The sequence below is a fragment of the Megalopta genalis genome, chromosome 8 (genome assembly GCF_051020955.1).
Source record: "Megalopta genalis isolate 19385.01 chromosome 8, iyMegGena1_principal, whole genome shotgun sequence".
Lineage (NCBI taxonomy): Eukaryota > Metazoa > Arthropoda > Insecta > Hymenoptera > Halictidae > Megalopta > Megalopta genalis.
Genome location: NC_135020.1, coordinates 15457989 through 15483831, shown reverse-complemented (window position 1 = coordinate 15483831; position 25843 = coordinate 15457989). Strand labels below are relative to the sequence as shown.

The 25843-nt window shown below is 37.4% G+C and overlaps 1 protein-coding gene across 2 annotated transcripts in view; it reads right to left on the bottom strand.

Moving 5' to 3' along the window:
- NLG-4 (neuroligin 4) overlaps window positions 1-25843 on the bottom strand; it is a 918748-nt gene that overhangs the window by 327982 nt on the left and 564923 nt on the right. For both annotated transcript variants that reach the window (XM_033465261.2, XM_033465262.2), the window contains exons 6-8: window positions 11934-12243; window positions 9403-9610; window positions 1450-1704 (exon numbers count right to left, since the gene is read on the bottom strand). In XM_033465261.2, coding sequence (XP_033321152.1) covers window positions 1450-1704; window positions 9403-9610; window positions 11934-12243 — 773 coding nt within the window. The remainder of the gene's footprint in view (window positions 1-1449; window positions 1705-9402; window positions 9611-11933; window positions 12244-25843) is intronic.

Below are 25843 nucleotides of genomic sequence, written 5' to 3'. Positions count from 1 at the left end.
TGATGTTCCATGTAATTAATTTATCTTGGCGACTGCGCGCGCGCGGTATGCGTCCCGGATCTAATTACCCTGGCGGGATGGTACGCTTTAGAATGCATCTTTAAGCAGTTTCGTAATCGAATGTACAGATATCAATGATTCATCCGGCCGCCGATAAAACATTCCTGGCGACTGTGCACGGAAAACGTTTACGATGAAGCTTGCCCGCGTCCGATAACCACGGTTAGCGAAAATTCACTTTGCCGTAACTTTTCGCATTTACCAAGCCCGTCGATAAATAATAGTCTAAGGATAAACAAGAACTTCGCTGTTCTCTAGCCCGCGATTGTTATTCCATTCCGAAGGGTGCACTTTTCTGTGAAGTACACTTTCTAATAGTACTTTTAGGACAGTTTATGGATTTTTATTCGATTTTTAACACCAGATTTACGGAACCCGTCGGAACGACGGGTCACTAATTTTTTTAATTTACAATATTCATATCGCGAAGATTCATTTATGAGTTATTTATTGAATTTATGCTTATTCAATTTATATTATATTTACGGCAAATGTTACAATAATACTTGTTAAAAATCAGAATAAACGTCTTATATAAATTAATTATATTAATTTAAAAAAATAAAAAAAATAAAATTAATGATATTAATTTATATAACCTTAATTAATTAACTAATTTATAAAACCTCTTTTATAGATTAATATAATACTGCTGTTTTTTTTGTGCTCCGTAAATCTAGTGTTAACTTGATCGAATTTAACTCTTTACACTACGATCTAATTTATAGCTACGCTGATTAACACTTCTTCGTTCATTCTTGTACATCTTTATTCAGTTTCATTCCTAGATTACGAGAACGGACGAATCGAATTTTGTTTCCTATTTGGAACGAACGAATAATATTTATATTTAGTAGATCGTGTATGCAATTTGTTTCACGCATCTGTCTTGTTATTATCGTGCAAGTGACTAATGTGCGCGTTGACTGTCATTTTGGTTGACATTTTCGCAGAGGTGCTACAAATGTTTATTTCATTAACCCTAGAAAGATAACCATATGACAACGTACGTAAAAGATAACTATACGCTTCAGAGGCGCATGCTTTTCTAAGGCGTCAATTTTATACTAACAATGGATATTTATTTAAGTTAATCTAGTCATTTTAAAGGTTTGGCATTATTGTAAAAATAAAATGCATTTATATTATATTTTTTAATATTTTAAGTAATTTTAAACTTAAATCACTAGACCTCTATGAAAAATTAACAAAAATCAACAGTCTTCGCAGGCGCCTCTGCGACGTAGGTTATCTTTCTCGGGTTAAAGCAAGCTGCACGTTGTCCACTACAATGGAAATCGAAAATGAATTTTCTATCCTACGAATTGAAATAATTCTGGCACGATGGCTACAACGTTTTCTTTGGTTAGCGGAGATGAAATCACTTACCTGTGTGTAGTCGCCGTCCTTCATCTGGTAGTCGAAGACGTAAAAATACGTTTTAGGCATCGGCTCTTTGTCCGTCTCGATTATAGGCGCGACGTGAGGGTTGTTAGGTTTCTTCGTGTGCCGAAGGGTGAAGAGATCGCCGGTTTGCACCAACGGTGCCACGAACTGAGCGTCGCTGAGCGCCTGGACGCAAGCATCTTTTGTGTTTATGGGGTGCTGAACGGTGCGCTCCCAGTCTGTGTACTCATTCACCACCTGGAATGTCGTGACAAAATTGATTGTAAGTATGATTTAGAGTTGAAGTTGACGCTAAACCTAATCCACGCCGGTCAAATGACCGGTTTCACAATTTTTATTTCGTGATTATCGAAGTCATAAAGCTGCTTCCGCTAAAAAGTCGTGGATATATTTCTTCAGTCGGGCACACACTGTTATAAAAATTGTGAAAAATTTGAATAAATTTGAATAAATTCTATCTTGTGTAATTCGTACGAGGAAATTTTTCTTATCCGTTTTTAGACCTCGGTAGGTTCGTTTTTTTTTATTTTTAATTCATAGTAAGTTTATGATTTATTTCACTTGTACTTTTTGTTGGAAATACGCCCTAATATACATGTGAGCAATGCCTGCAGGTTGTGTGATCGAGCGTGGTTTGTGTTGCGACTGTTTTTCACTTCCGTGTGAGCTTCGCATCAAGTAGAACCGTGATATATATATATAATATAATAGAAAAGTTATAACCACACTCGCTCTCTCTCTCTCTCTCTCTCTATATATATATATATATATATATATATATATATATATATATATATATATATATACATATATGTATATATGTATACCTTTTATATTCAAGTCTATTGTAAAACCTATATACAAATAAATAATCTCAACACTTTCAACAATTTGGCATATATGGATCATGTTTTAAGATACAAGTCAAAATTTTCAAAAATATGACTTGCGCCACTATGATTCTGATATAATCAAGCAGGGTGTTTCATAATTTATGGCACAAATTGGGTCAGGTAGATTCTATGGCTGGAAATATAACGAAAATCAGGAAATAACAATATTGCGTGGGAGACTTCGTTTTTGGGGAAATCAAATTTAAATATCAGTCGAATATATTTTGACCAATAATTTCACTGAGAATGATAAACTAAATTCAATGAGAAAAATACACTGATTATTTTAGTATCCTATGTTTAATGAATTCTTCGATCGTATCCTGAAAATAAACAAGTCTTGACATTTTATCATGTGTACAAACGATCGTATTAGCGATCTATTATATAACGATCGGTTATTAATTAAATACACGTATACTAGGACTGATATTTGAATGCAATTTTTTTTGAAAACGAAGCCTCCCTCTCAATCTTGCTATTCTTGATTTTCGTCTTACTTCCAGCCATAAAATCTACCTAACCCAATTTGTACCATGAATTATGAAACACCCTGTACGTGGGCATATTTAATTTCGCATAGATCTCTATATGTCACGGTTGATTTAGGTCATAGACGATAAACTTCTTTACGAAAGTTATCGATCGATAGAGCTAGAGAATGACTTTATTAGTAAGCGCTGATAACGTAATCTGATCGATAGCGAACGCATAAAAATCGTCGACCTATTTCTACGTTCGTGTCATGCGAGAAAACTGTTTACTATTTCATGATTCATTCTGATTTTTCTTTCTCGTTGTATACTGTGTTTTAATCAAACATTTCGAATACTACGTTTTACGAAATAAAATATGCACTTTCGCACACTATATCACGACATTCGAATTCGTTGGATTTTCATGCCTGGATAAACACTGTGGACAAATTTTTAAGCTTCGTAAACATGCTCTGTTATAATAACAGCATATTTTCATTGGAAATAGCAATTATAAGTGTCCTGAACAGTTTGTTCGTTACCGATAACCATTACCGACAAGTGAAATTTATTTCAACGGCTTATAAACAAGTTTCTGTTATCGACATAACCTTATGACATAATCTCGACATAATCTTAACATATTTGGATAATCGTTGACACGAAGTATGATCAGATGACAAGAGGATTCGTAGGTCGAAGCGTCGGATAATCGAGATTCTACAGCTGAATAAACTTTAGCTGAATTCTGCAGCTAAATATATTCTCATGATAACCATTACCGACAAGTGAAATTTATTTCAACGGCTTATAAACAAGTTTCTGTTATCGACATAACCTTATGACATAATCTCGACATAATCTTAACATATCTGGATAATCATTGACACAAAGTATGATCAGATGACAAGAGGATTCGTACATCGAAGCGTCGGATAATCGAGATTCTACAGCTGAATAAACTGAACGATTTTAAAATTACAAATATTTTTCCACCGTTTTCATGATATTTGTTTCGCTCGTGAAACTATTTGCCCAAAAGCTCGAAAAATTGTTCGCGAACAATTCTAGGTCCCGGCGTTTTGATTGGCATTGAATCGGTACACCGCGTGACGTAACATTGCGCGTATATCTATTTCATTTCATAACGAAACCGTAATCCTCCATGTTTTTATTATCCTGTACGCCGACGAAAATTAAAACACCGATGGAACCCGTTCATCTAGGATTTTATATTAACACATTTTCCCGGACTTTTTATTTCGGGGTCTGTCGTGATCACGCTGCGCCAATCATTCTCGCGAAAAGCATTATACCAGCGAAGTTATCGTTGTAACAATTCGATGATGGAACAATACCCGAACAGAGCACCCCACGTACTGTCACACGTATCGATTACAAACGGCGCATATTCCAATTTGGTTGAACGTCATAGAGTTTATTCGAATGTAAAAGCAATTAGCGAGCACTCAACGTATCGCGTTCTAATAAAAAACGCGGGATAAAAACGTCTGGCCGGGTATGACACAAATAATCCAGACACGGTGATCGGCGCCGGGAGGTTTCCGAAAAATGCACGCCGCCACCGGCGCGTCGTTCGGCAACAATTAAACGCGAATCGCGCCATAACTACGATGAAATTCATTGGAGCCTGAGCGCGACGCGGAACGAAATTCAAGCAGCCGCGGGCGGAATCGCGACGCGAGCTCGTTTTATTAACGATACACACGCGAGCCTACAGCCAGCCTGGTTCCGTCGTCTCGCCCGGGGAGAAAGTTCCATGCCTGCAGAGAGTATCCTGCTTTTATTATTCGAAACAGTTTTTCCCGAAGCGACACGCGGCGCCGCGGAACGCGAGCAGAACGCCGGGCGGTTCCGCGGCGCGGCGCGCGCTTTGAGGGACCATCCACGAAAATTGCAAGTTCCGCCAAAGCGACTCCGTCAACGACAATGACGATGATGAAATCGACAAACGGAATACCGTCCTTCCCCCCTCCGCTCAGCCCCGCGACAGCAATTCGGTTCCATATGGCGCTCGTATTTTGCCTTTCCATTTGGTCGCTACGAAATTTTTATGAAACATCGATGCACGGCGAATAGTGCTTCTTTGATTTGCAGCCGATGTTGCTGGCGGAAATTTGGAAAAAGTATCGGAGATATGAAAGAATACAAAAGGGGTCTACGGCCTCGCCGCGAAATCTAGGCTGAATCGATACACCGGATACTTTACAGATTTTTCGGGATGTTGAACAAGTTTTTGTTTCGAGAATTGTGTTTAACAGCTGTTAGCGGTGTCGCTTTAACAGCTGTACAGTAAAATGACCTTGGCATTTTGTTCGTAGATGCGTGAATAACGGAATTAGCAGCTGAAACAATTGCGTGGGCCACGCTGTACAGCATGGAATAATAATTATACTTCTTGAATGTCTCGGTTATTTGTAAGGATATTGGAAAACATTTTATGCGAAGTGAATGTTTTATTTAACGCTAGATTTACGGAGCACAAAAAATAGCTGTTTTATAAAAGGTAGTTTATAGCTAGTTTGTAAAAGTAACAATAAGACATTTATTCTGATTTTTAACAAGTGTTATTGTAACATTCGTCGGAAGTAACTTATAAATTGAATAAATAACTCATAAATGTATCTTTATAGCTAGTTTATAAAGGTAACAATAAGACATTTATTCTGGTTTTTAACAAGTGTTATTGTAACATTCGTCGCAAGTAACTTATAAATTGAATAAATAACTCATAAATGTACCTTTATGATATGAATAATTAAATAATAGTTAGTAAATTAGTAAATTAGTAAATTAGTAAATTAGTAAATTAGTAAGTTAGTAAATTAAAAATTAGTGACCCGCCATTTTGACGAGTTCCGTATATCTAGTGTTAATATTCTATTTACTGCTGCGACGACGTAATGTCAGCTGTAACTCGCTGTCTGATTGGTCCGCATTTTTCGTTAGTAACTCGTTGACAAAGTCGCGTAGGACAAACACATGTGATTTATATGCTGAATATATTTCGAACGTGGAAAAACGTCAAAGCTGCTTTGTGAAATTTAGAAATGGTGTTTTTGACACTAATTCAATCATGCTGGTCGAAGCGACTGGTCTTACGTTAATTATATTCAGATTGCTCGATTTACGAAGACTTTTTCCTCAGAAACGATTCACTAAATTCTAGTATGCAAGCTTACGTAATAATCGAAATGGTGAGATGTTTAAATAAATTCAGTCTTGTCATTCTTATAAAGCAACATATGTTAGTCACTTTTTAGATTTCGGTAAAGTGGACCATTTACCATTGCACATGCACTGATGCGCTCAAAGAAAGATCTAAGGGCTTGCAAGTGTAGCGCTCTTCGAGCAATTTATATTTCTTCTTTGAAATTTCTTCGTAAATGCATTAATAACGGAGTTATTATTAACTACCTGGTAACAATTGCGTGGGCCACCCTGTATATAGAAAAGTTCTGACGTGTAGCAAATATTTGTATTCATAATTTTGAGCACACGAGAGCTGAATATAAATCCGCGAGTTGTTAATTTTATTATTATTATTATTTTTATTATTATTATATTATTATTATTATATCATTGTTAATATTGTTTATATTATATTATATTATTATTATATTATTATTATATCATTGTTAATATCGTTTATATTATATTATATTATTATTATATTATTATTATATTATTGTTCTTATTATTTAATTCCGATGTGTTCCGTTCTCAAAAATAGACATACTCGAGAAAATTCAGTTTTGCAAAAACTGAAACCGATGCAGAGAAACCGAGCGTTCGAACAAATGAAAATCTATAAGAATCGTCCGCTGATTACTGAAACACAAAATTGTTTGTCGCACAGTGTAATAAGTGACTTGCCCGCGCGGATTGTGTTTTGAATAATATCACCGTGATTTCCATTCGGCGGAGTAATACGGAATCATTGACGGCGGTCGGCATGGTACCGCTTATCAAAGAGAGAAGCTTTTCATTTGAATGCGGGACGAGATACGAATTTTCGCGGTGTTTTCGCGCGAACGGAAGCCCGATCGCGTCGGGTGCAATTAAATCGCGATTTGCGGTTGAATAACGTTTTACGATTATGGATAATTAGGCAGGGAAGCCGGGAACGATATGTTTTTATAGTTAGCTGGCGGGGGGAGCCGCACGGTGCCCGATGATCCGGCGAACGTTCGCCGAATTATTCCCTAAGAGCATTATGAAAACGAACGCGAAATGGACATAATCTTCGGAATCGGTAGCTTATCTGAATATTCCCAGGACGAGCAACGCTGATGCTCGACGCGGCTGCAAAATACTCGCGGCTTTCGGCTGCTTCGCTCTTTATGCTTGGGTTGCGGTCAGATACGAAACCCGCGCCGAGATATGTTTATTAACAGTCTTATCGGCGCTAATGGAATACGCGGCATAATTAAATCGGCAGATGCGGGACGTAAACGACTGGATAATAGGAATAAATTGAACGCACGCGCGTATGTTGCCCATGGGAACGCCGCGCGGATCCGGCAAACCGTGTTTCCCGAAGTGTGATTTCATTCCATGTCCAATCCTTATTTTAATTCTCGCGAACTAAATTTCTGATTATACGGTTTGCACACGCCCGCGGTCGAGGAGCCGCTGAAAGCTTTAAATATTGAATTCACTGCTGCGTAAAAGTGTGCGATTGTTACTTTGAAAACTCGATTTGCCCGTGTACAAAGCGTCGTATGAAAACGTTTGTTCCCCTCTTTCTTTTGTATATCCATCATTTCGGCGCACTTCATTATTTAATTGGAAACATTGTCGCGAAAGATGTAATTGTTCGCATGGAAGGTAAGCGCTGCTGGTGACTGAGGTACAAATTAAAAGCTACGGCTTCGGTGGCTCAAGTTGAACAATTTAGGGTGAGTTTTATAAATTAGAAGAGAACATTCTTCAACGTATCTTCAACGCGTAACGAACCTTCTAAAACGTAGTAACTTTTTTCAAATTCAACTAAATGACTTGAATTTTTTTTAGGTGATAGACGAACTGGTCTACTAAACCATGACTAAAATGCCTTTTTTAACCCTCTATGGGCCGAATTTTTTTCTTAAATATAAAAAGATCTATGCAACGGAAAATCTGTTATTATAAACCTATATGTGCTAATTGAAAAAATATTGAACTGTTTAAAGAACTTTATTATAATCAATTCAATTTGTAACTTTAACGCCTTTTTGGCGTTAAACATTGATGTACGTTGCACTTGGAATTGGTTGCCGAATAGTTTCTTGTGGTCCTGAATTTTCCTCATCCGATGATAATTCGGTACTAAATTCATCGTCATTGTCAATAATATTTATGCGTCGTCTCAGAATCTAATAAAGAATCTTCGGATCTGCTACCGCCAATGCGTCTAATTCTAATTCCTCTTTTATTTTTATATGATTTTGTATCCATATTTTGGGTATTTGATATATAAATTTGAAAATAGAAGGAAGCACAACTATTGTCCTAAATACACTCGAATCTACCACAATAGTCCAATGTAACCTGAAAGTTACAAAACTGTATCGTATACAAATAGTAACAAAATGATTATTGAAATGCAAATAAATAAATTGTTATTGATATACGAACCCAGAGCTATTATATACGCTTTTTTTATTTAGTAAACACCGACGAAAGCACAAATAATCTTAATTGCACAATATGGTCCCTTTGGTTTCTATCTGCAGACAACTTGCAAGGTATTTATTTTGACATTTCAGGTTGATGAAGCAGCCAACCGTCATCAATATTGTTATTGGTTATTTCAGAGGCATTATATAATTAAGACGTATACATCATCTTGTGAAAAAAACTAAAACTATTTGGTAAAATGTGGATGTATTAGCTTGTGACTTGAAAGTTACATGGGCCCATAGAGGGTTAAATTTTGCTATTACTTAGGATGACAAAAAAAAATTAAGAAACTTTCGTTTCTTAACTTCTTTATTCGAGTCTATAATAAAAATTTTAAAAATGTCTTTCGCAGGTCTTGATAACTCATATGCGTGCTGAAAATTTGTTAAAAATCGATTAACTCAGAGATTCGAGGCGTTGGAAGGTTCAAGAAACTGCAGATTTCTTCCAGTTTTGGGGGAAAATCGTGACAAAACTGCGATTTTTGCCATTTTTAATTTGTTGTACCCCACATCAACGTCAACTTGAAATATCATCATATTATAAAATTTTCAACGCGCATATAAGTTTATCGAGATCTACGAGAGACATTTTTTAAATTTTCGTTATCGACTCAGATAAGAAATTTAAAAAGCGAGAGCTTTTTATCCTTTTTGTTATTCCAGGTAACAGCTCAATTAAAAAAAGAAAGCATTTTATTCGTCGTCTAGTAAACTAGTTATTGCGTTTTAAAAGGTGTACGAATACTTTTGTGGACCACCGTATGCGCGCGCGTGTGAATAAATTTTATTTAATTCATAAAATTAAATAAAACGAGTTTTCTTTCTCGAATTATACGTGTAACGTTACGCTAACGAAATAATCACGGTGAAACTACTCACTGTGTAAAATATCTCCGTAAGATGGTACACGTAGGTGTTCCTCACGTAAGTTCGAATGATTCGGTCCCTCCTCTCGCCTTCGAAGCCCAGCTGGACGTCTTTCTCAGCAAATTTCCATAAAGCTTCGCTCGTCGTCACGCCGAATAACAAATCGTATTTGTTGTTACTCGTGATGGGCTCGCCGTGTTCTGCTTTCTTCGGAAGTGGGCTGAGAAACAGAAAATTGTCAACATGAAGCACGTCGAATTACAGTCAATTCTTCCCAATTGTCTCTCAGCTTGTGAACAAGAATGGACAACTTCAGAAGAGGGGATACGACTATTCGAGTCTCGCGGCTCGTTTTTATAGTCACCGATTGTCGACAACTGTAAAAACGAGACGCGAGGCTCGAATAATCGAAAAATAATAATAATAACCTCTTCTCAGTTGTTCATTTTTATTTACAAGCTGAGTGATAATTAAGGAGAATTTATACACGTCGGATTTATACAGCTGTAATGATTAAAATTCTTTTATTCTCAATAGTTAGCTAATAGAAGAAGAACGTTTATATTTATCTTGTGTCTACGTTTAGTTTAAAGCTTAAATGTTCAGAACAGACAAATAAAGTTTCGTTTCAATTTGGAAGGGAAGAATAACATTTTATTTCAATTTGAAAGGAACGAATGACATTTTATCTTAATTTGAAAGGGACGAATAAGATTTATATTTTGTAGTTTCTGTTTCGAATCTTAGTCGCGACTGCGGCAAAGTTATTGTCCCATCTTTTTGATGCACGGTAATGCATGGTGGGACTTCTCAATAGTTAGCTGATAGAAGAATTACATTTATATTTATCTTGTGTCTACGTTTGCTTTAATGCTTGACTTTTCAGAACAAACAATTAAAGTTTCATTTCAATTTGAAAGGGAAGAATAACATTTTATTGCAATTTGAAAGGGACGTATAACATTTTATTTCAATTTAAAAGGGACGAATAAGATTTATATTTTGTAGTTTCTGTTTCGAATCTTTATCACGACTGCGGCGAAGTTATTGTACGGGCTTAACTCTTTGGGGCACAGTGGGATTAAAAATGTCCCATCTTTTTGATGCACGGTAATGCATGGTGGGACTTCTCAATAGTTAGCTGATAGAAGCAGAACATTTATACTTATCTTGTGTCTACGTTTACTTTAATGCTTAAATGTTCAGAACAGACAAATAAAGTTTCGTTTCAATTTGGAAGGGAAGAATAACATTTTATTTCAATTTGAAAGGGACGAATGACATTTTATCTCAATTTGAAAGCGACACGAATAAGATCTGTATTTTATTTATATTATTTATTTTTAAACGAGACTTATATTATTTATTCGACTGCAGTGAAGTTATTATACGGGGTCAACTTGTTCTTCTGAAATTACGCTTGGCAAATTGTCGTGCGTAAAAAGTCCGACGATTTTAAATATTAATGTTCGAAAAGTGTAACGTTATATTCGTCTACGATGCATGTTCACGTGTCTCTAGGAGAAAAAATTATTGCACGTAGTTGTCTCGACTGGCAGGCCAGTTGTCGCTGGCACGATCCGAATATGCTAATGACTTGGTGGGACAAGGCTGGGTCATTTACAATCCCGCTAATGAACCGCACTAATGTCCGCGGCGGATCGAGCTGGTCCTGCATCTACTTTCCATTTAATGAGGGGCCTCGATAAAGTCTCCGGACGGGAAACGAAGATATTAAGGAAACTTGCCGGAGATGAGGACGTTATCGATACTTTGCTAAGAGTAGTTTAAATAATCACTCATTCTGTCGCGCCGCCGCGCCGGTTACAAAGTAGAAATGTAATCGACGATTAAAGCCCGCAGTGTAACTTTTTCGGTTTGCGAGTGTTTGCTGCAGGTTTTGAAAAAAAGTTCACGAACATTTACTGATCAAGTAGAAATCTAAATTTCTCTTACTTCGCGCGCGCGCGCGTTTAGACACTCGAATTTTATAGCATATGTAAATATGATATAAATATAATGTAAATATAAATGTAATATAAATATAATTATAATATAAGTGTAATATAAATATAATATAAGTATAATATAAATATAATATAAATATAATATAAATATAATATAAATATAATATAAATATAAATATAATATAATATGAATATAATATGTCTAATATATAATATATATATATAAATTATAATTGAAAATATTTAAATAAAGCATGGTGGTAGAAGTTAACATTTAGCATTCTTGCTGTCAACAACAAATATTCACAAAACACATTTTTATACCATTTAAATGGAGTAAAATATAGCATTTGGATTGAAAAATAAAAATCGACAACTATTGATACGATTTTAAAGGTATGAATAATATTTAATTATATAAATATAATATGTATTATATTTAATCTTTTTATTCAATCTAATAGAATTCATCGGAAAGAGGACTGTAGGAACTGTGGATAGCAGAAGTCTCGAATTAGAATCTAGCCCAAGCATGTTAGAAGGTGTATGTTTGATGTATGTATATCGGGTGCTCACCCAAATCCTTGGAATTCCGGACCCATGTAGGACAACAGGTCCTTTTGGAAGTCGGGTTTGATGACCACACCGTCAACGCTTGGCCCGAAAGCGCTGAGAAAGGTCGGTGGCTGAATGTCGACCTGCATCAGTTCCTCCAGACTGCGTCCTCGAAGACAATTGACGATCAGTTTGTTGTCCTTGAGCAGATTCTCGGGAACCGTACAATTGACAGCCTTGGCGAGCTTCAAAGCGTAGGAGACGGGATCCTCGACGACAGCCCAAGACGCGAGCGCGCTGCCCGAGAGTAAAATTGCTCTTTTGAATAGACCTGGACAGAGAAAATCATTTCGCTTGTCAATACTCGTGGACGATACTTGTTCGATGCCGATTCTGGAGCAAGCGTTGAATGGCCTAACGGAAGGCACGATCGCCTTTTATGATTCGTGTCGGTGACTCGATTCTTTAGGAACAATACGCCTAATTTTTAACACAATTTTTATCATTCGCTGATTGAAATGGAAAGACAGGTGGAGCTAATGCAATTTTTATCGACTATATTATAAACAATATAATTTTTAAAATCGTCTCTTATACATATATGTCACAGTTACAGCAATTGGAAGTTTTTCAATTGTTTTCTTAGAAGAAAAAGGGAATTTTTAAATATCGACGAGAAGAGAACAGAATTTTATTTACTTTTACCTATTTAAAAGAAAGGAATAAGGTTCGTATTTAAAATAGGTTATTACTAGCGATCTCTATTAGAAGTCAGACTCGTGGAAATACGTGGCAAGAGGTTAATTAAAAAATTACTATGTTTCATGTGTTACTTAGATGCATCTCTCTCATACACTTTAGAATAGAACCGAGAATTTTCCTAAAGGATTCGATTTCAGGGATTCTTAAATCGTCCTTGTACCATGTAACCTACATAGGGCTGCCCTCCTGAGCACTATAGAGGCCACTTACAAACTCGACAACTTTACACTCCTCATAAGTTGTATGTATACAAGAATTTTCTTCAAAGAAATTCAATTTCTTAATAGAAAAATACCGGGCTTCTAAAGGTGAAGTGTCTGATTAAATTTTAAGAAGCTCAGAATTTTTCGTTCTTTATCAGGACATGTAAAGAAGCAGGTAAAACTTGTCGCAATAATGTACACGGTTTTACTTAATGAAGTACAAAATTTCAGACATGAAAACAGATATTTAAAAGTTATCTTAATCTCATTGTTGAAAGAGCTTTGTCCTCTGTAGTCCTTGGTTACAACAGTCTATCCGTGAGACCGCTCTGAATTCTCATTTAACATTGGATTCCTTTCAATGGTACTTGCGACGTTCTCGCGGCATGCACCTTTCAATTAAAACTTAATTTCTAGCTAGCGCGGTCAGCTTTTATTTATGAGATCCCAATTATTAGAAACACCGATTTAATTTCGTTTGCTGTTCCGGGAGACTGTTCATAGTAATTACATTGCTTTCTTGGAACTCGTTCCAACTCCGAACCGGACTTCTTTTGACGTTTGTAATTAACGGAGTCAGAATGACGTCTTTAGAAATTCAAACGAAAAAATACACATTTCGTACCCTGGAAAATAACTCGAGCCGATGCTTTAGCTAAGTGTGCATAAATCTTACGAAAATATGTGACATTATTACGTTACACGTATTTCCTTTGATCGACAAATTATTTTACTTCACTTCGTGTTAGAAAATCTTTACATATTATGGACAATGCGCTGTTTTGCACTACGAGTGAAGTTTTACGGATAAAATATTTAGTTTGGAATTGATTCAATCGATTGAATATCGTTCTCTTAAATCGATATGAAGAAGATTGGTGACACCATTTGTTATATCAGCTTCAATTTTTGAAAATACAAGTTTTCCATTATATTTGCTAATGTTTAATTATACTGTTATATTATTATTATATTATACTGTTATATTATTATAATATTACAATGTTATAGTATTATTATATTACAATGTTATATTATTATTATATTATAATGTTATAATGTTATGTTATTATTATATTATAATGTTATGTTATTATTATATTACAATGTTATATTATTATTATATTATAATGTTATATTATTATTATGTTATAATGTTATGTTATTATTATATTACAATGTTATGTTATTATTATGTTATAATGTTATATTATTATAATATTATAATGTTATATTATTATTGTATTATAACGTTTAACAATAAAGAATATAATAAACAATGGTCTGTCACACCTCTCATAGTAATTACGCTAGTTTTGAGGTTCATAGTAATCGCGAGTTCTTATCGAACGTATTGAAGTTATTTTCAATGTTGATTTATTCCCAAACAAATTCTAGTATTTTCAATTTTAGAATCAAATCGGTATAATATAATGACACTTTTAAATCATGACGTATTACAAGTGCAAACAATAAGTCATAATAAATAAATTATTTCCACGGGGCACATTGGAACAATGTGTTATTTTATGATTCGACTGATGCATACGCTATGTTACAAAAACCCGGAAGACAAAATGTCTCTCTAGAGTGGTACGTTATCGGCAACCGTCCGCTAAATCGGAAGAAAGGTGGTTAATAGTACGTATTCCTTAAGGAACTTCGCCGGAGGAGGTTCATAAATCATGCAAGCAGAATCAAGTCGTTGAGTTCGCGAAGGAAAGCGCTGAAAAACACGGTCCAATCGCAACGGCCCGGAAAATCAACTGTGGCATACAGACTTTCTTACTTTTCACTTCCGCGATCTTTCACCGAACTCGATCGCGAAAGAAGAACCGACGGGCGACGTCTCGAAACAGCAACCGCGGGACGTCACCAGCTACGATTCCCCTTATTAATCTTTCATTACGCCGCGCGGGCTACGTACTGCGGACGACGAATCGAACGTAGCAAAAGTCGCGTGATTTATAACAGAACGTTCCGTAATCTGTCGAAGCGAACCCCGCCGTCACGTAGAACTCCGCAAGAACTCGGGACAAACGACGCGAACTTTCGCCGGGCTGCCACACCGGCTGCCGGGCAGGCACCGACGAAACTACACGAAAGAAGATTCCGGAAGATTCCTTAATTAATCAGTTTCTATATCGAACGCGAAGAAAGTTTTCGCGGATGTGTCCGTAAGCTCGGGCTCGCGTCGCGACGACCGATCGTGGGCCGAGACAGGCTCTCACGCGTTCGAACGAAGAAAAATATGCGAACTGTTTGTGAAATGTTTTTATTTGATTCGAGTACATTATTGTAGAGACAGTAGATTTTCGTAACTATTCTATTTATTAGTAAATACAATAAATTCTTCCTAATTGACGCTCAGGTTGTACACAAGATTGGACAATTTCGGAAAAGGGGATACTGTTATTCGAGCCTTGCGGCTCACTTTAATATTTGAGCCGTTTATTCTGAAAGTGGCGTAAGTCCATTTGTGTTAATTATTTCCGGTTGCCCGTGGTTACATGTACAACTTATAGTTATTTATCAATAAAGCATTTGAGGTTACTTATATTCCGAGTAAATATGATAATTTTGGACACATAATTTTTTAGAGTTAGTTCAGTAATTGAGCCGTTTATTTTGAAAGTGGCCTAAGTCCATTTGTTAATTATTTTCGGTTGCCCGTGGTTGCATGTACAACTTAAAATTATCTATCAATAAAGCATTTGAGCTTACTTATATTCCGAGTAAATACGATAATTTTGGACACATAAGTTTTCAGAGTTAGTTAGTTCAATAATTGAGCCGTTTATCTTGAAAGTGGCCTAAGTCCATTTATACTTGAATTGAGATATTTATTATCGATAATGTCCGAAGGCAGCGATGTCAAGGTAATTTTAATTAATTAGTATTTAACTAGTTAAACTCAGTTTTTAGACAATTGCTTTAGTTGAATAATTGGTACGTATACGTACTTACAGTTAAATATAAAACTTGAAATTTAACATTAAATTTTAGACATTATTTCACCAATGGGAAAGAATAAAACGACAAGACCTTTTAGTTCGGATAGTGAAGAAGAATTGGTGACTAACGATTTTACAAATTTTACAAATTTTGTTGAGTGTCAACAATTATAAAAACGAGCCGCAAGGCTCGAATAATCGTGTCTCCTCTTCCGACCGCGAATTAGGGAGAAATTACTGTACCTTGTAGCCCCGCGGTTTTTCTTACCTGACTCATACCCAAACAGACCATTCTGTGTTCTCTTCCGGGAATTCGCGTCACGAAAGTGGCGTCAACCCTTAGCATCGACGTAGCAATAAATTACATAGGCGTAGGACCAGCACAGGGAAATTCACAGCAACCCGAAATGTGGCATTTCCGGGAGCAATGCGAGGCTCGACGTGTCATTGTCCTTTGAAATACACTTTCTGTACTAACTGACGCTCAGATTGTGCACAAAAATGGACAATTTGGGAAGAAGAGATACGATTATTCGAGTCTTACAGCTTTGCAGCCCGTTTTTATAATTGTTGACAATTCGTGACTATACAAATGAACCGCAAGGATCGAATAATCGTACCTCCACTTCCTAAATTGTCCATTTTTGTGGACAATCTGAGCGTCAATTAGAGAGACATTACCGCACATAGTTTCGCATACTAATAGTTCCGATAAATGTCTCGCGCATCTAACTAAAAACAGAGCTTCGAGTCCGAAACTCTAGAAAATCATGGAGGCTCTAAATCCAAAAGATTCAGATAAAATTTACATAACAGACTATCCTTGCGACCAATTTCTAATTATACAAAATTTACCACAACATTTGACTATCGTTTCTTCAGAATCGTACGTTCCGAACGAGCAGTGCTTAATCCCAAGATCCTCGCTCTAACGCAGCGAGCATTTTCAACGAGCTCAAAGTTCCCTTCTTCTTAACACTACACAAAGCCTTTACATCCGCCCATCGTGTTCGTTATCGAGGGTTACGTCATCCGGGGGTTAAGCCAGGGAAACAGTCTGTTACACGCTTTGTCCATGATCGGAGGAGAGAGCGGCGCCGAGAAGTATCAGCGAAGGGATGTTCGATATTAAAGGAAGTTTGGTGCGAGGCCGCGTTACGCCGGCCTCGTAATTAACTTGGCGACGACGACGACGACGACGACGACGAAGAGGACGACGACGACGGCGCGGAAAGACGTTGGGGACGGTCGGGACTTTTAATGGAATCCGAGGCGTGGTTACTCGAAGGTGGCGCGGAACGGGAACGGGAACGTAGATCGATGTTAAGCAGGAAACGTGCAGAGGCCGCGCGGCCAAAGAAGAAGGAAATTATATCCGTGGAAAGGATGCCGGGGTAACAAGCACGCCGGATATGCTTTTCAACGATCGTCACGTACCGTGGATAATCGTCCGGCGATTTTCTTCTATTGCGGTCGGGCCGTGAGAAACTCTTGAACAGAGAATCCCGCCGAGATAAGTCTGCCTCTCTGTTCTCTTCGGCCGGGGTGCATCGACAATAAGAATCATTACATTTCTGGGTCTCCGTTATGCGGCATTCTTAGCGGCGCCGCGGCCGCACGGTCACGGATTATGGAAATTCTGTTATGAATGTTCGGGGCCAGAATAATTCAATTCGGTTTCGCGTGCCGGGGACCCCCGGAATTTGTGATACACGGTCGCCGAGAGGTTTCGCGCGGCCCGGACATTTTTCATGTCACCGGCGTGCCATCGTCCCGCGGAATAAATGTTCGTACGGTCGGCCACGCATATTACCTTTTCGCCAAATATCTCATAATTCCCGGGGTATCAAAGGGCCGGCAGTGCTCGAGGTTCGTCGAGCGAAGAAAACCATCGTTGCCGGGGCTGCTCGGCGAACCGGGGACTCGCGGCGACGGCTTTCAAAGCGATAACTCTAATTAATAACCCTTTCGATTCCCGGCTCTCGGCCCGTTCATTTATCGGGGCGGACCTTGTGCCCGCTGCTTTCCCCGTTGACGGATGAAAATTGTCGCGGATGTAAATAGAGTGCGGATCTTTATGCGAAAGAAAAATTGTATATGTTAATCGCAAGAAACGTAGGTTAGACGAAAATGTCTTTCTTCTTTTAAGGATTCTGATTAATTGAAAACAATGTAACAGTATCCTTGGAGTCTTGTAACGTCGTTACAGCTTTGTATTTGACGTATTCGTATTTATTATAAATGCATAAAATCCGCCGTCGATTTGTAACTATGACAGCATCAATGTGGATAATGTGGTACAGCACGTAATATAGAATATACAGAATATATGTATATATTATTTTATATATATATATATATTATAGTATAGTTTAGTATAGTTTATAGTTTATATATACAGGGTGCCCCAAAATTATAGTATTTCCGGGAAACACGGAGTTCCTGAGATCATTTGAAACAACTTTTTCCTTAGCGAAAATATTCTACGAGGCTTCGTTCACGAGTTATTAACGAAAAACAGTGACCAATGAGAGGCGAGTTCGATTGGCGCGAGGCGGCCGAACCAACGAGCAGTCGGAGCCTAGTTCCGCTGATTGGCTCGGTCCAGCGCTTAACGCCAGGCGAGCTCGCTTCTCATTGGTCAGGAAAAAGTTGCTACAAATGACCCCGAGAATCCCTCATTTCCCGGAAATACCTTAATTTTGGGACACCCACATATATATATATAAATTTATTAACCATTCTATATTTATTAAACCATGAAATATTCGTATAGTACAGTGTGTCCTATGTACTATATCAGTATTGAATGATTTTATTAACACAATTAGAGTATTACTTTTGTCAGATCTATGTAATTTTCTGTCGAATTACATGTGCATATAATATAGGATATAATATAGTATATAAATCGAGCATTTAAAATATTAAAAATTGTCAGCTGTTTCACCGGATTGGATGAAAGGTAATACAGAGATCACGATGATAACTAGACTGCGGATCGTTATGCAAAACAAAACGTTTATTTCCTGCGTCAGTCATTTTAATATTTTAGCTGTGAACTGGAAACGATAGCCAGTTTTATCGAACCGCGTACTTTATTGTACTCATTTTATTCGTGGTTGCCATAAATGGATAAAACTTGGCAGTCTAATGATAACTACTCTGCCGAATGCTTATTTCGCGATGATAACAAAAATACAATCGGGATACACGAAATGAATTATTCAAACGCCAAAAATATATTGAAATTGTTCGCTAAATTAATCGGTTCCTATTCGCAAAGCAAACTTGCATCTGTTTTAATCGTCATGTTCATAATTTTTAAGTTGAGAAAATATTTTTCAAGCACTATATATAGAAACGTTTGATAGCCGTCCACATGGTTTTCAACTTTCGTATTCTCGTGCAGGGTAGAAATTTCCCCATTTTCTATTGCTTGATACTGTAAGATGTTCGATTCCTTTCGATTCGAGATGCAAGACGTATTATTTATCAAAATGTGAAATTACGAATGAAGTAAAATTTATACACTTGAAGTACGAAGTAAAAATGTATAATGCATGATGTAAAAAAAGTAACAAATATATCTTTTCCCGCTCACACTGCGATACACAAGCGATACTAACACTAGATTTAGGGAGCACAAAAAACACGTGCTTTATGTTAGTTTATAAAAGCAACAGTAAGACATTTATTCTGACTTTTAACAAATATTATTGTAACATTTGCCGTAAGTAACATATAAATCGAATAAATAACTCATAAACGTATCTCGAATAATCGTAAATTAAGAAATTAGTGACCCGCCATTTTGACGGGTCCCGTAAATCTAGCGTTAAAAAAGAGTCAAACGCGATGCTTTATCCTGCAAAGTCAACCTTCGATGTTTCGCCACAATGCATCAACAATGTATTCCGCGCAACTTTGCAATAAAATTTCAACCTCTAATATCCGAATTCGCTGCTATCCAAACACGTTTCACACATGACGAACTCGACGCGTGGAACATGATTTATTATACAAATCAGTCGGCAGATAGTCTAGCACAGTAACCGATTGTAAACAACTGTTTCATTATCCAAACACCACGGTCCTCTGATTAGTCCGGCTAATCGAGCTACCACTTTAATTTTAATCATTGCCGTAGTAACCGACTGCAATCTCTGCAAACATTCGCACGAAATTATGGATCGGCCAGTACCCCAGTTGTTTGTATATTCGCGGTGTTGCAACATCGATGCTGAATCAGCAGCCCAATACCCATCGTGTCCCCCTCGATTCCATCGAAATTCGAAGGGTGTGGAATGCGGTGTGCCTTTGCGACCTCGGAATTCCGGGCTGTCGGTGGCCCGCGAAACAAGAAACAAAGAGAAGAACCGGCTCGCATGATCAGTGTTAAGCACTCGATTCTGATCAACTTTTAGGATACGGCATTCGGTGTCGCTTGTAACGCGAAGGGCCGTCCACTTTAAGGCGACTAAATCAGAATATAGTGACGGGTTTATTGTTGTCCTGAACTCCTCCAAAGTCTGAGTGATTCACGGCCAAATTGTCGCGACTGAATCGTTAACGTACTAAAAGAGAATACAGTAATTTCTCCCTAATTCGCGTGCAGATTGTGCACATGAATGGACAATTTGGGAAGACGAGATACGATTATTCGAGCCTTGCGTCTCGTTTTTATAATTGTTGACAATCGGTGACTCAATTTTTGAACAATCTAATATCTGACATCTTACCTCCTCTCTTTAGTATTTCCTGTTTCAAAGACTCAAATTAGGACCGGCTTGATTTCTCCTTCGACGACTTCAATGTATTATCATCGAAGTAAAAACATTATTGAATTTATTAGTATTTTATGCCTTAATTGTATTCTGTAATTTAATTGTGTTTTCTACGTTCATGTTTCATACAAATACATAAGAATCCGCAGCCTATATGTGCAATTATCAAAATAGAATTCTTCCGCGTTGCTTCAGTACACTTATATTTAATGCATTCGCAAAACTCGAATGTTTAACAAATGACAGATTAGAACAGTTGCGAAGCGAGGGAATGAAACGAAAATGATGTAGAACAATCGATTGGAAATTGTTGCAAACGCGTCAAGTTTGCAATTGAACCGAACTTCAAACAAGGCTGCCAAAAGACGACTGCAGTAATTTCTCCCTAATTCGCGCGCAGACTGCGCAGAAAAAGGAACAATTTGGGAAGAGGAGATACGATTATTCGAGCTTCACAGCTCGTTTTTATAGTTGTTGACAATCGATAACCGTAAAAAACGAGTTACAAGGCTCGAACAATCGTATCTTCTCTTCTGAAATTGTCCATTTTTGTGCACAATCTCAGCACAATCTGCAATTAGGGAGACATTACTGTAGTTAGAATCACAGATTGTTGCAAACGCGTTAAGTTTGCTATTAAACCGAACTTCGGACAAGGCTGCCAGAAGACGACTACAGTAATTTCCCCCTAAATGGGGAGACAATGGACAATTTGGGAAGAGGAGATACGATTATTCGAGTCTTGTGTCTCGTTTTTATTGTCAACGACAATACGATATTGTCGTTGACAATAAAAACGAGCTCAATTGACTATAAAAGCATAATAATTGACAAATTAACTATAAAAACGAGCTGCAAAAGCTCGAATAATCGTATCTCCTCTTCCCGAATTCTCCATTTTTCTGCGCAATCTGAGCGCGAATTACGGAGATATTACTGTATTCCGAAATTACTAAGAAATAAGAAGACAGAGAGTTCAACACCCTTTTACATAAAAAAAGAACATTTCTTTACGATAAGTGTGACTAATTTATATTACGTATTCCACTTCTCCTTATCTTTTATGTAAAGAAATTAAATATTCCCTTGTACAGTTTAAGATCTTCGAAACAAGGAGTCACATTTATGTTGAAAATTTTATAAAATATTCTTTCTGTTCCACATGTATCCCCAAATATTGCCTGCTCTTAGAAAATTGCGTATCTTAAAAAATATTATGCAGTTTATTCACTGGAGCATTGCCATTCATTCAGTAGAAATTTTTGTTCATTCACTGATCTTTCACGAAATCTCACATTACACTTCTATAATATCATTAAAGAGATTAAATAACGATTTGCGAAAGATAATTTTCGCAAACATGAAGTTTAAGTGTTCATTCGCTGGACAGATTATCCAACAACCCTCGCATAAATCTCTCGATGATCTGACATCGCAACATTTCATCGCTCTTTTATGCGCGTCGTTCACGCATGCAATCTTATGTCAGCCACCACACCGAAATCAGAATCAGAAACTGATTCTACTGTCCTTAGATCCTTGGATCTGAGACAGAACCTGCTAGACAGCCTTATCGAGTTCTCTAACTGACCCCTTTCTTTGCCTCTCCCGCAAGCAATTCCCAGAACCTCCGAAAAAACTGAAGAAATGAAACGCGCAGCTGTGTCGATGCATACGACAAAGTGATCCCCGGCGCCTTCGTACCTAGCAATCCGGTCCCGTGGAAGACCGCGGTTTCATAAAGACAGGAACGATTTTCCAATGGCGCGTACGATGCGGGGCGATATTTTACGCACATAATATCGCGAGTTACGGTCGTTCACCCGGTGTTCCGTCACTCGTGCTCATTCGTTCCGCGGCTGTGCGCGACTCGCCGGGCAATTCGATCGGGAAGGAACGCCTGTTAGCCGATCGGTTAACCACGAACAAAGCTACGAAGAATCGACTCGGATGAAGATATAAAGGGGGACAGCCAATATCGTCGGCAATGTGTTACCGGAACTGGCCGGGCACGACGTGGCGCAGCGCACGTGTTACACCCTCTTTCCACGAATGAATGTGACTGAAGGAAGACTGCTCGAAACCCGCTGGGAACATTACGAAACGATACCTCGCGCGTCCGGTCCTTATCGCGGAGATTGGAGCCATTGTCGAGAATTGAATACCAACCGGGTGTAAGGGTCTAAGGCACATTTAGCACAATTTCGAGATAAACCGGTTCGAAGGCTGTGCAGTTCGCTCGTAATCTGTCGGCGACATTCCGCTGTGCTGAAGACTCTTGCTCTGTCGATTGATCCGAGAGGAAGGTTCGCTTCAAATGTCCTCAGAAAAGGGGACACCAATGAATTTGTTTCGAGTAAATTGGATCTTATATCGCAGGGAGAATTTGTATTTTCAACTAATTAGAATGTAAACTGAACCAACTGTACTGAACTGCAGTAACGTCTCTCTAATTGACGCTCAGATTGTCCACAGAAATGGACGATTTGGGAAGAGAAGATACGATTATTCGAGCCTTGCGTCTCGTTCTTATAGTCGTTGACAATCGGTAACTCAATTTCTGAACAATCTAATATCTGACATCTTATCTTCTCTCTTTAGTATCTCCTGTCTCAAAGGCTCAAATTAGGACCAGCTTGATTTCTCCTCCGACGACTTCAAGGTATTATCATCGAAGTAAAAACATTATTGAATTTATTATCATCTTATGCCTTAATTGTGTTTTATAATTTAATTGTGTTTTCTACGTTCACGTTCGATATAAATACATAAAAATCTGCGCAATTATCAAAATAGAATTCTTCCGCGTTGCTTCAGTACACTTATATTTAATGCATTCGCAAAACTCGAATGTTTAACAAATGACAGATTACAACAGTTGCGAAGCGAGGGAACGAAACGAAAATGATGTAGAACAATCGATTGGAAATTGCTGCAAACGCGTCAAGTTTGCAATTGAACCGAACTTCAAACAAGGCTGCCAAAAGACGACTGCAGTAATTTCTCCCTAATTCGTGCGCAGACTGCGCACAAAAATGAACAATTTGGGAAGAGGAGATACGATTATTCTAGCTTCACAGCTCGTTTTTATAGTTGTTGGCAATCGATAACCGTAAAAAACGAGTTACAAGGCTCGATCAATCGTATCTTCTCTTCCGAAATTGTCCATTTTTGTGCACAATCTCAGCACAATCTGCAATTAAGGAGACATTACTGTAGTTAGAATCATAGTGACGTGAGTTATATTTTCCTCATTGTGACAGATAAGGAGTGTTATTGTTTACCAACAGGTGTATTGTTGACTGAGCAAATCTATTGTTGTAATAATTTAGAATTGAGTTAATTCGTAGCAATTTTATAATTGACTTCACATGTCTCTTTTTATCATTCTCGTATGTATAGATTATATTTTGAGACACGAGGCTAAATTTACGAAAATGTTACTTTCGCCACTATGAATTCTGATCCATTCAATTGTTTACAAGATGAAGGAAAATTAAGGGGAATTTGTTATACCTACGTCGAAATGTAAAATGTGCTGTAAAAACTGATTTAAATGCATGCGAAAGTGTATTAATCATAGCGGAGAGTATTTTTAATAACGATAAAACCATTTTCAATGATACATATTTGTTTTCGTTTGTTTTTACGGATTCGTAAATAACTTTGAACTTGAGCTTCAGGGGATAGAAAAATTAACCCTTTGAACTCGAGTGGTGACTCTGAGACACCGCTAAAATTTGTTATATCGCGTTCTAGAATAATTCGTATATCAACAAAGTTTACATTGAAAAAATTGTTAAAAGTCTAAGTGTCGTGCGAGGTCACAAGACTCAATTTCATCTGCACAAAATGCACTCTGCGATATAAAATGAAAATGCTATAAGTCAGAAAAATTATTTTAGAGTTACAGTTAAAATAGCTTCGCGTGCAAAGGGTTAAGTGACGCGCGAAGATTTTGCACGCTCGCCGCTGGCCACGCAATCACCTTGTATTCGACTTTATAATTTCTTTATGCGAACGGATCTTGAACAGTTAGCAAACGAATTGTTTGGTTTATTTGCGAAAAATTCAACTTCACGAATTCTGAAATTTAACATCTTTTTTACGCAATATCTGCAATGTCTGCGTACTGAAATGATATACAGAGACTGTGAAACTATACTATACTTGCTGCGTCGCGAAAGCTTCCACACAAATGCTTATTTGTTTCGCGAATACAGCAATAGCCTCGGTTGTTATTTAACTACGCGACGGGTTGTTTCGTTCCGGGCCCCGAAACAGCGATACGTCACGAATTCATCGAAGGCGATGAGTAAATTAGAGAGACGTTCGCTAGAATGAAAAATGAGGCTCCGCTCTGGACGGACAGGCCTGACAGGATTCGACAATTTACAGAAGAGCTTGCTCATTCAGCCATCAAGATTCTGATAAGTCGGTGCTCTTTTTTCTCGCCCGTTACTCCACCGGTGATTTATTATTTCCATTCGGAAGGGGCTTCGAAATGCCGAGCAGTTCTTCGGAAAGACAAAACAATCGAGACGAGTGGAAGGTTTCTTCGTGGAATCTATGGCGTACTATGCATACAGCGTACTATAATATAATGCGTACTGTGCAAATGATTGAAATCGGTAACAGAATTAGCATCGTTGATCATTTATCGTAATTAACAATTACATTAGTTTTAATCATTAATCTAAATTAATTAACGATTGAAATATTATTGTTAATCGTTAATCGCAATTCACGGTTAATTATCTTTCAACTGTTGGCAACGATTAAGGACTAAAGTAGCAATCCTCCTCCTAATATAAAAATATAATAGAATAATAAACGTCATAAAGACAATTCTTAATGGAATTGTATAAAATATCTTTCCAATTCCATTAAAAGTCATTAAAAGTCAACAATTATTGACTGTCTCTTTAAATCGACGATTGACGATTAATTTTATCAATCGATTAATTTAATCGTCGATTTTTGCCTTTTGCGATTAATGCCTTTAATCAACGACTTGCGTTTACATTCATCAATCAATTAATTCAATCAACGCCTTTCCGACGATTAATGCGTTTAATCGTTTTCATCGATCATTTAATTAAATTAAGAATTCTAATTGATTGATTCCCAACACTGTTTGACCTTTTGTTGGTTTAAATAGTTCAAGCTATGACAAGAGATGTCTTTTTTGCGGTATCGTTAACTGGAAATATTTAGGGTCATAG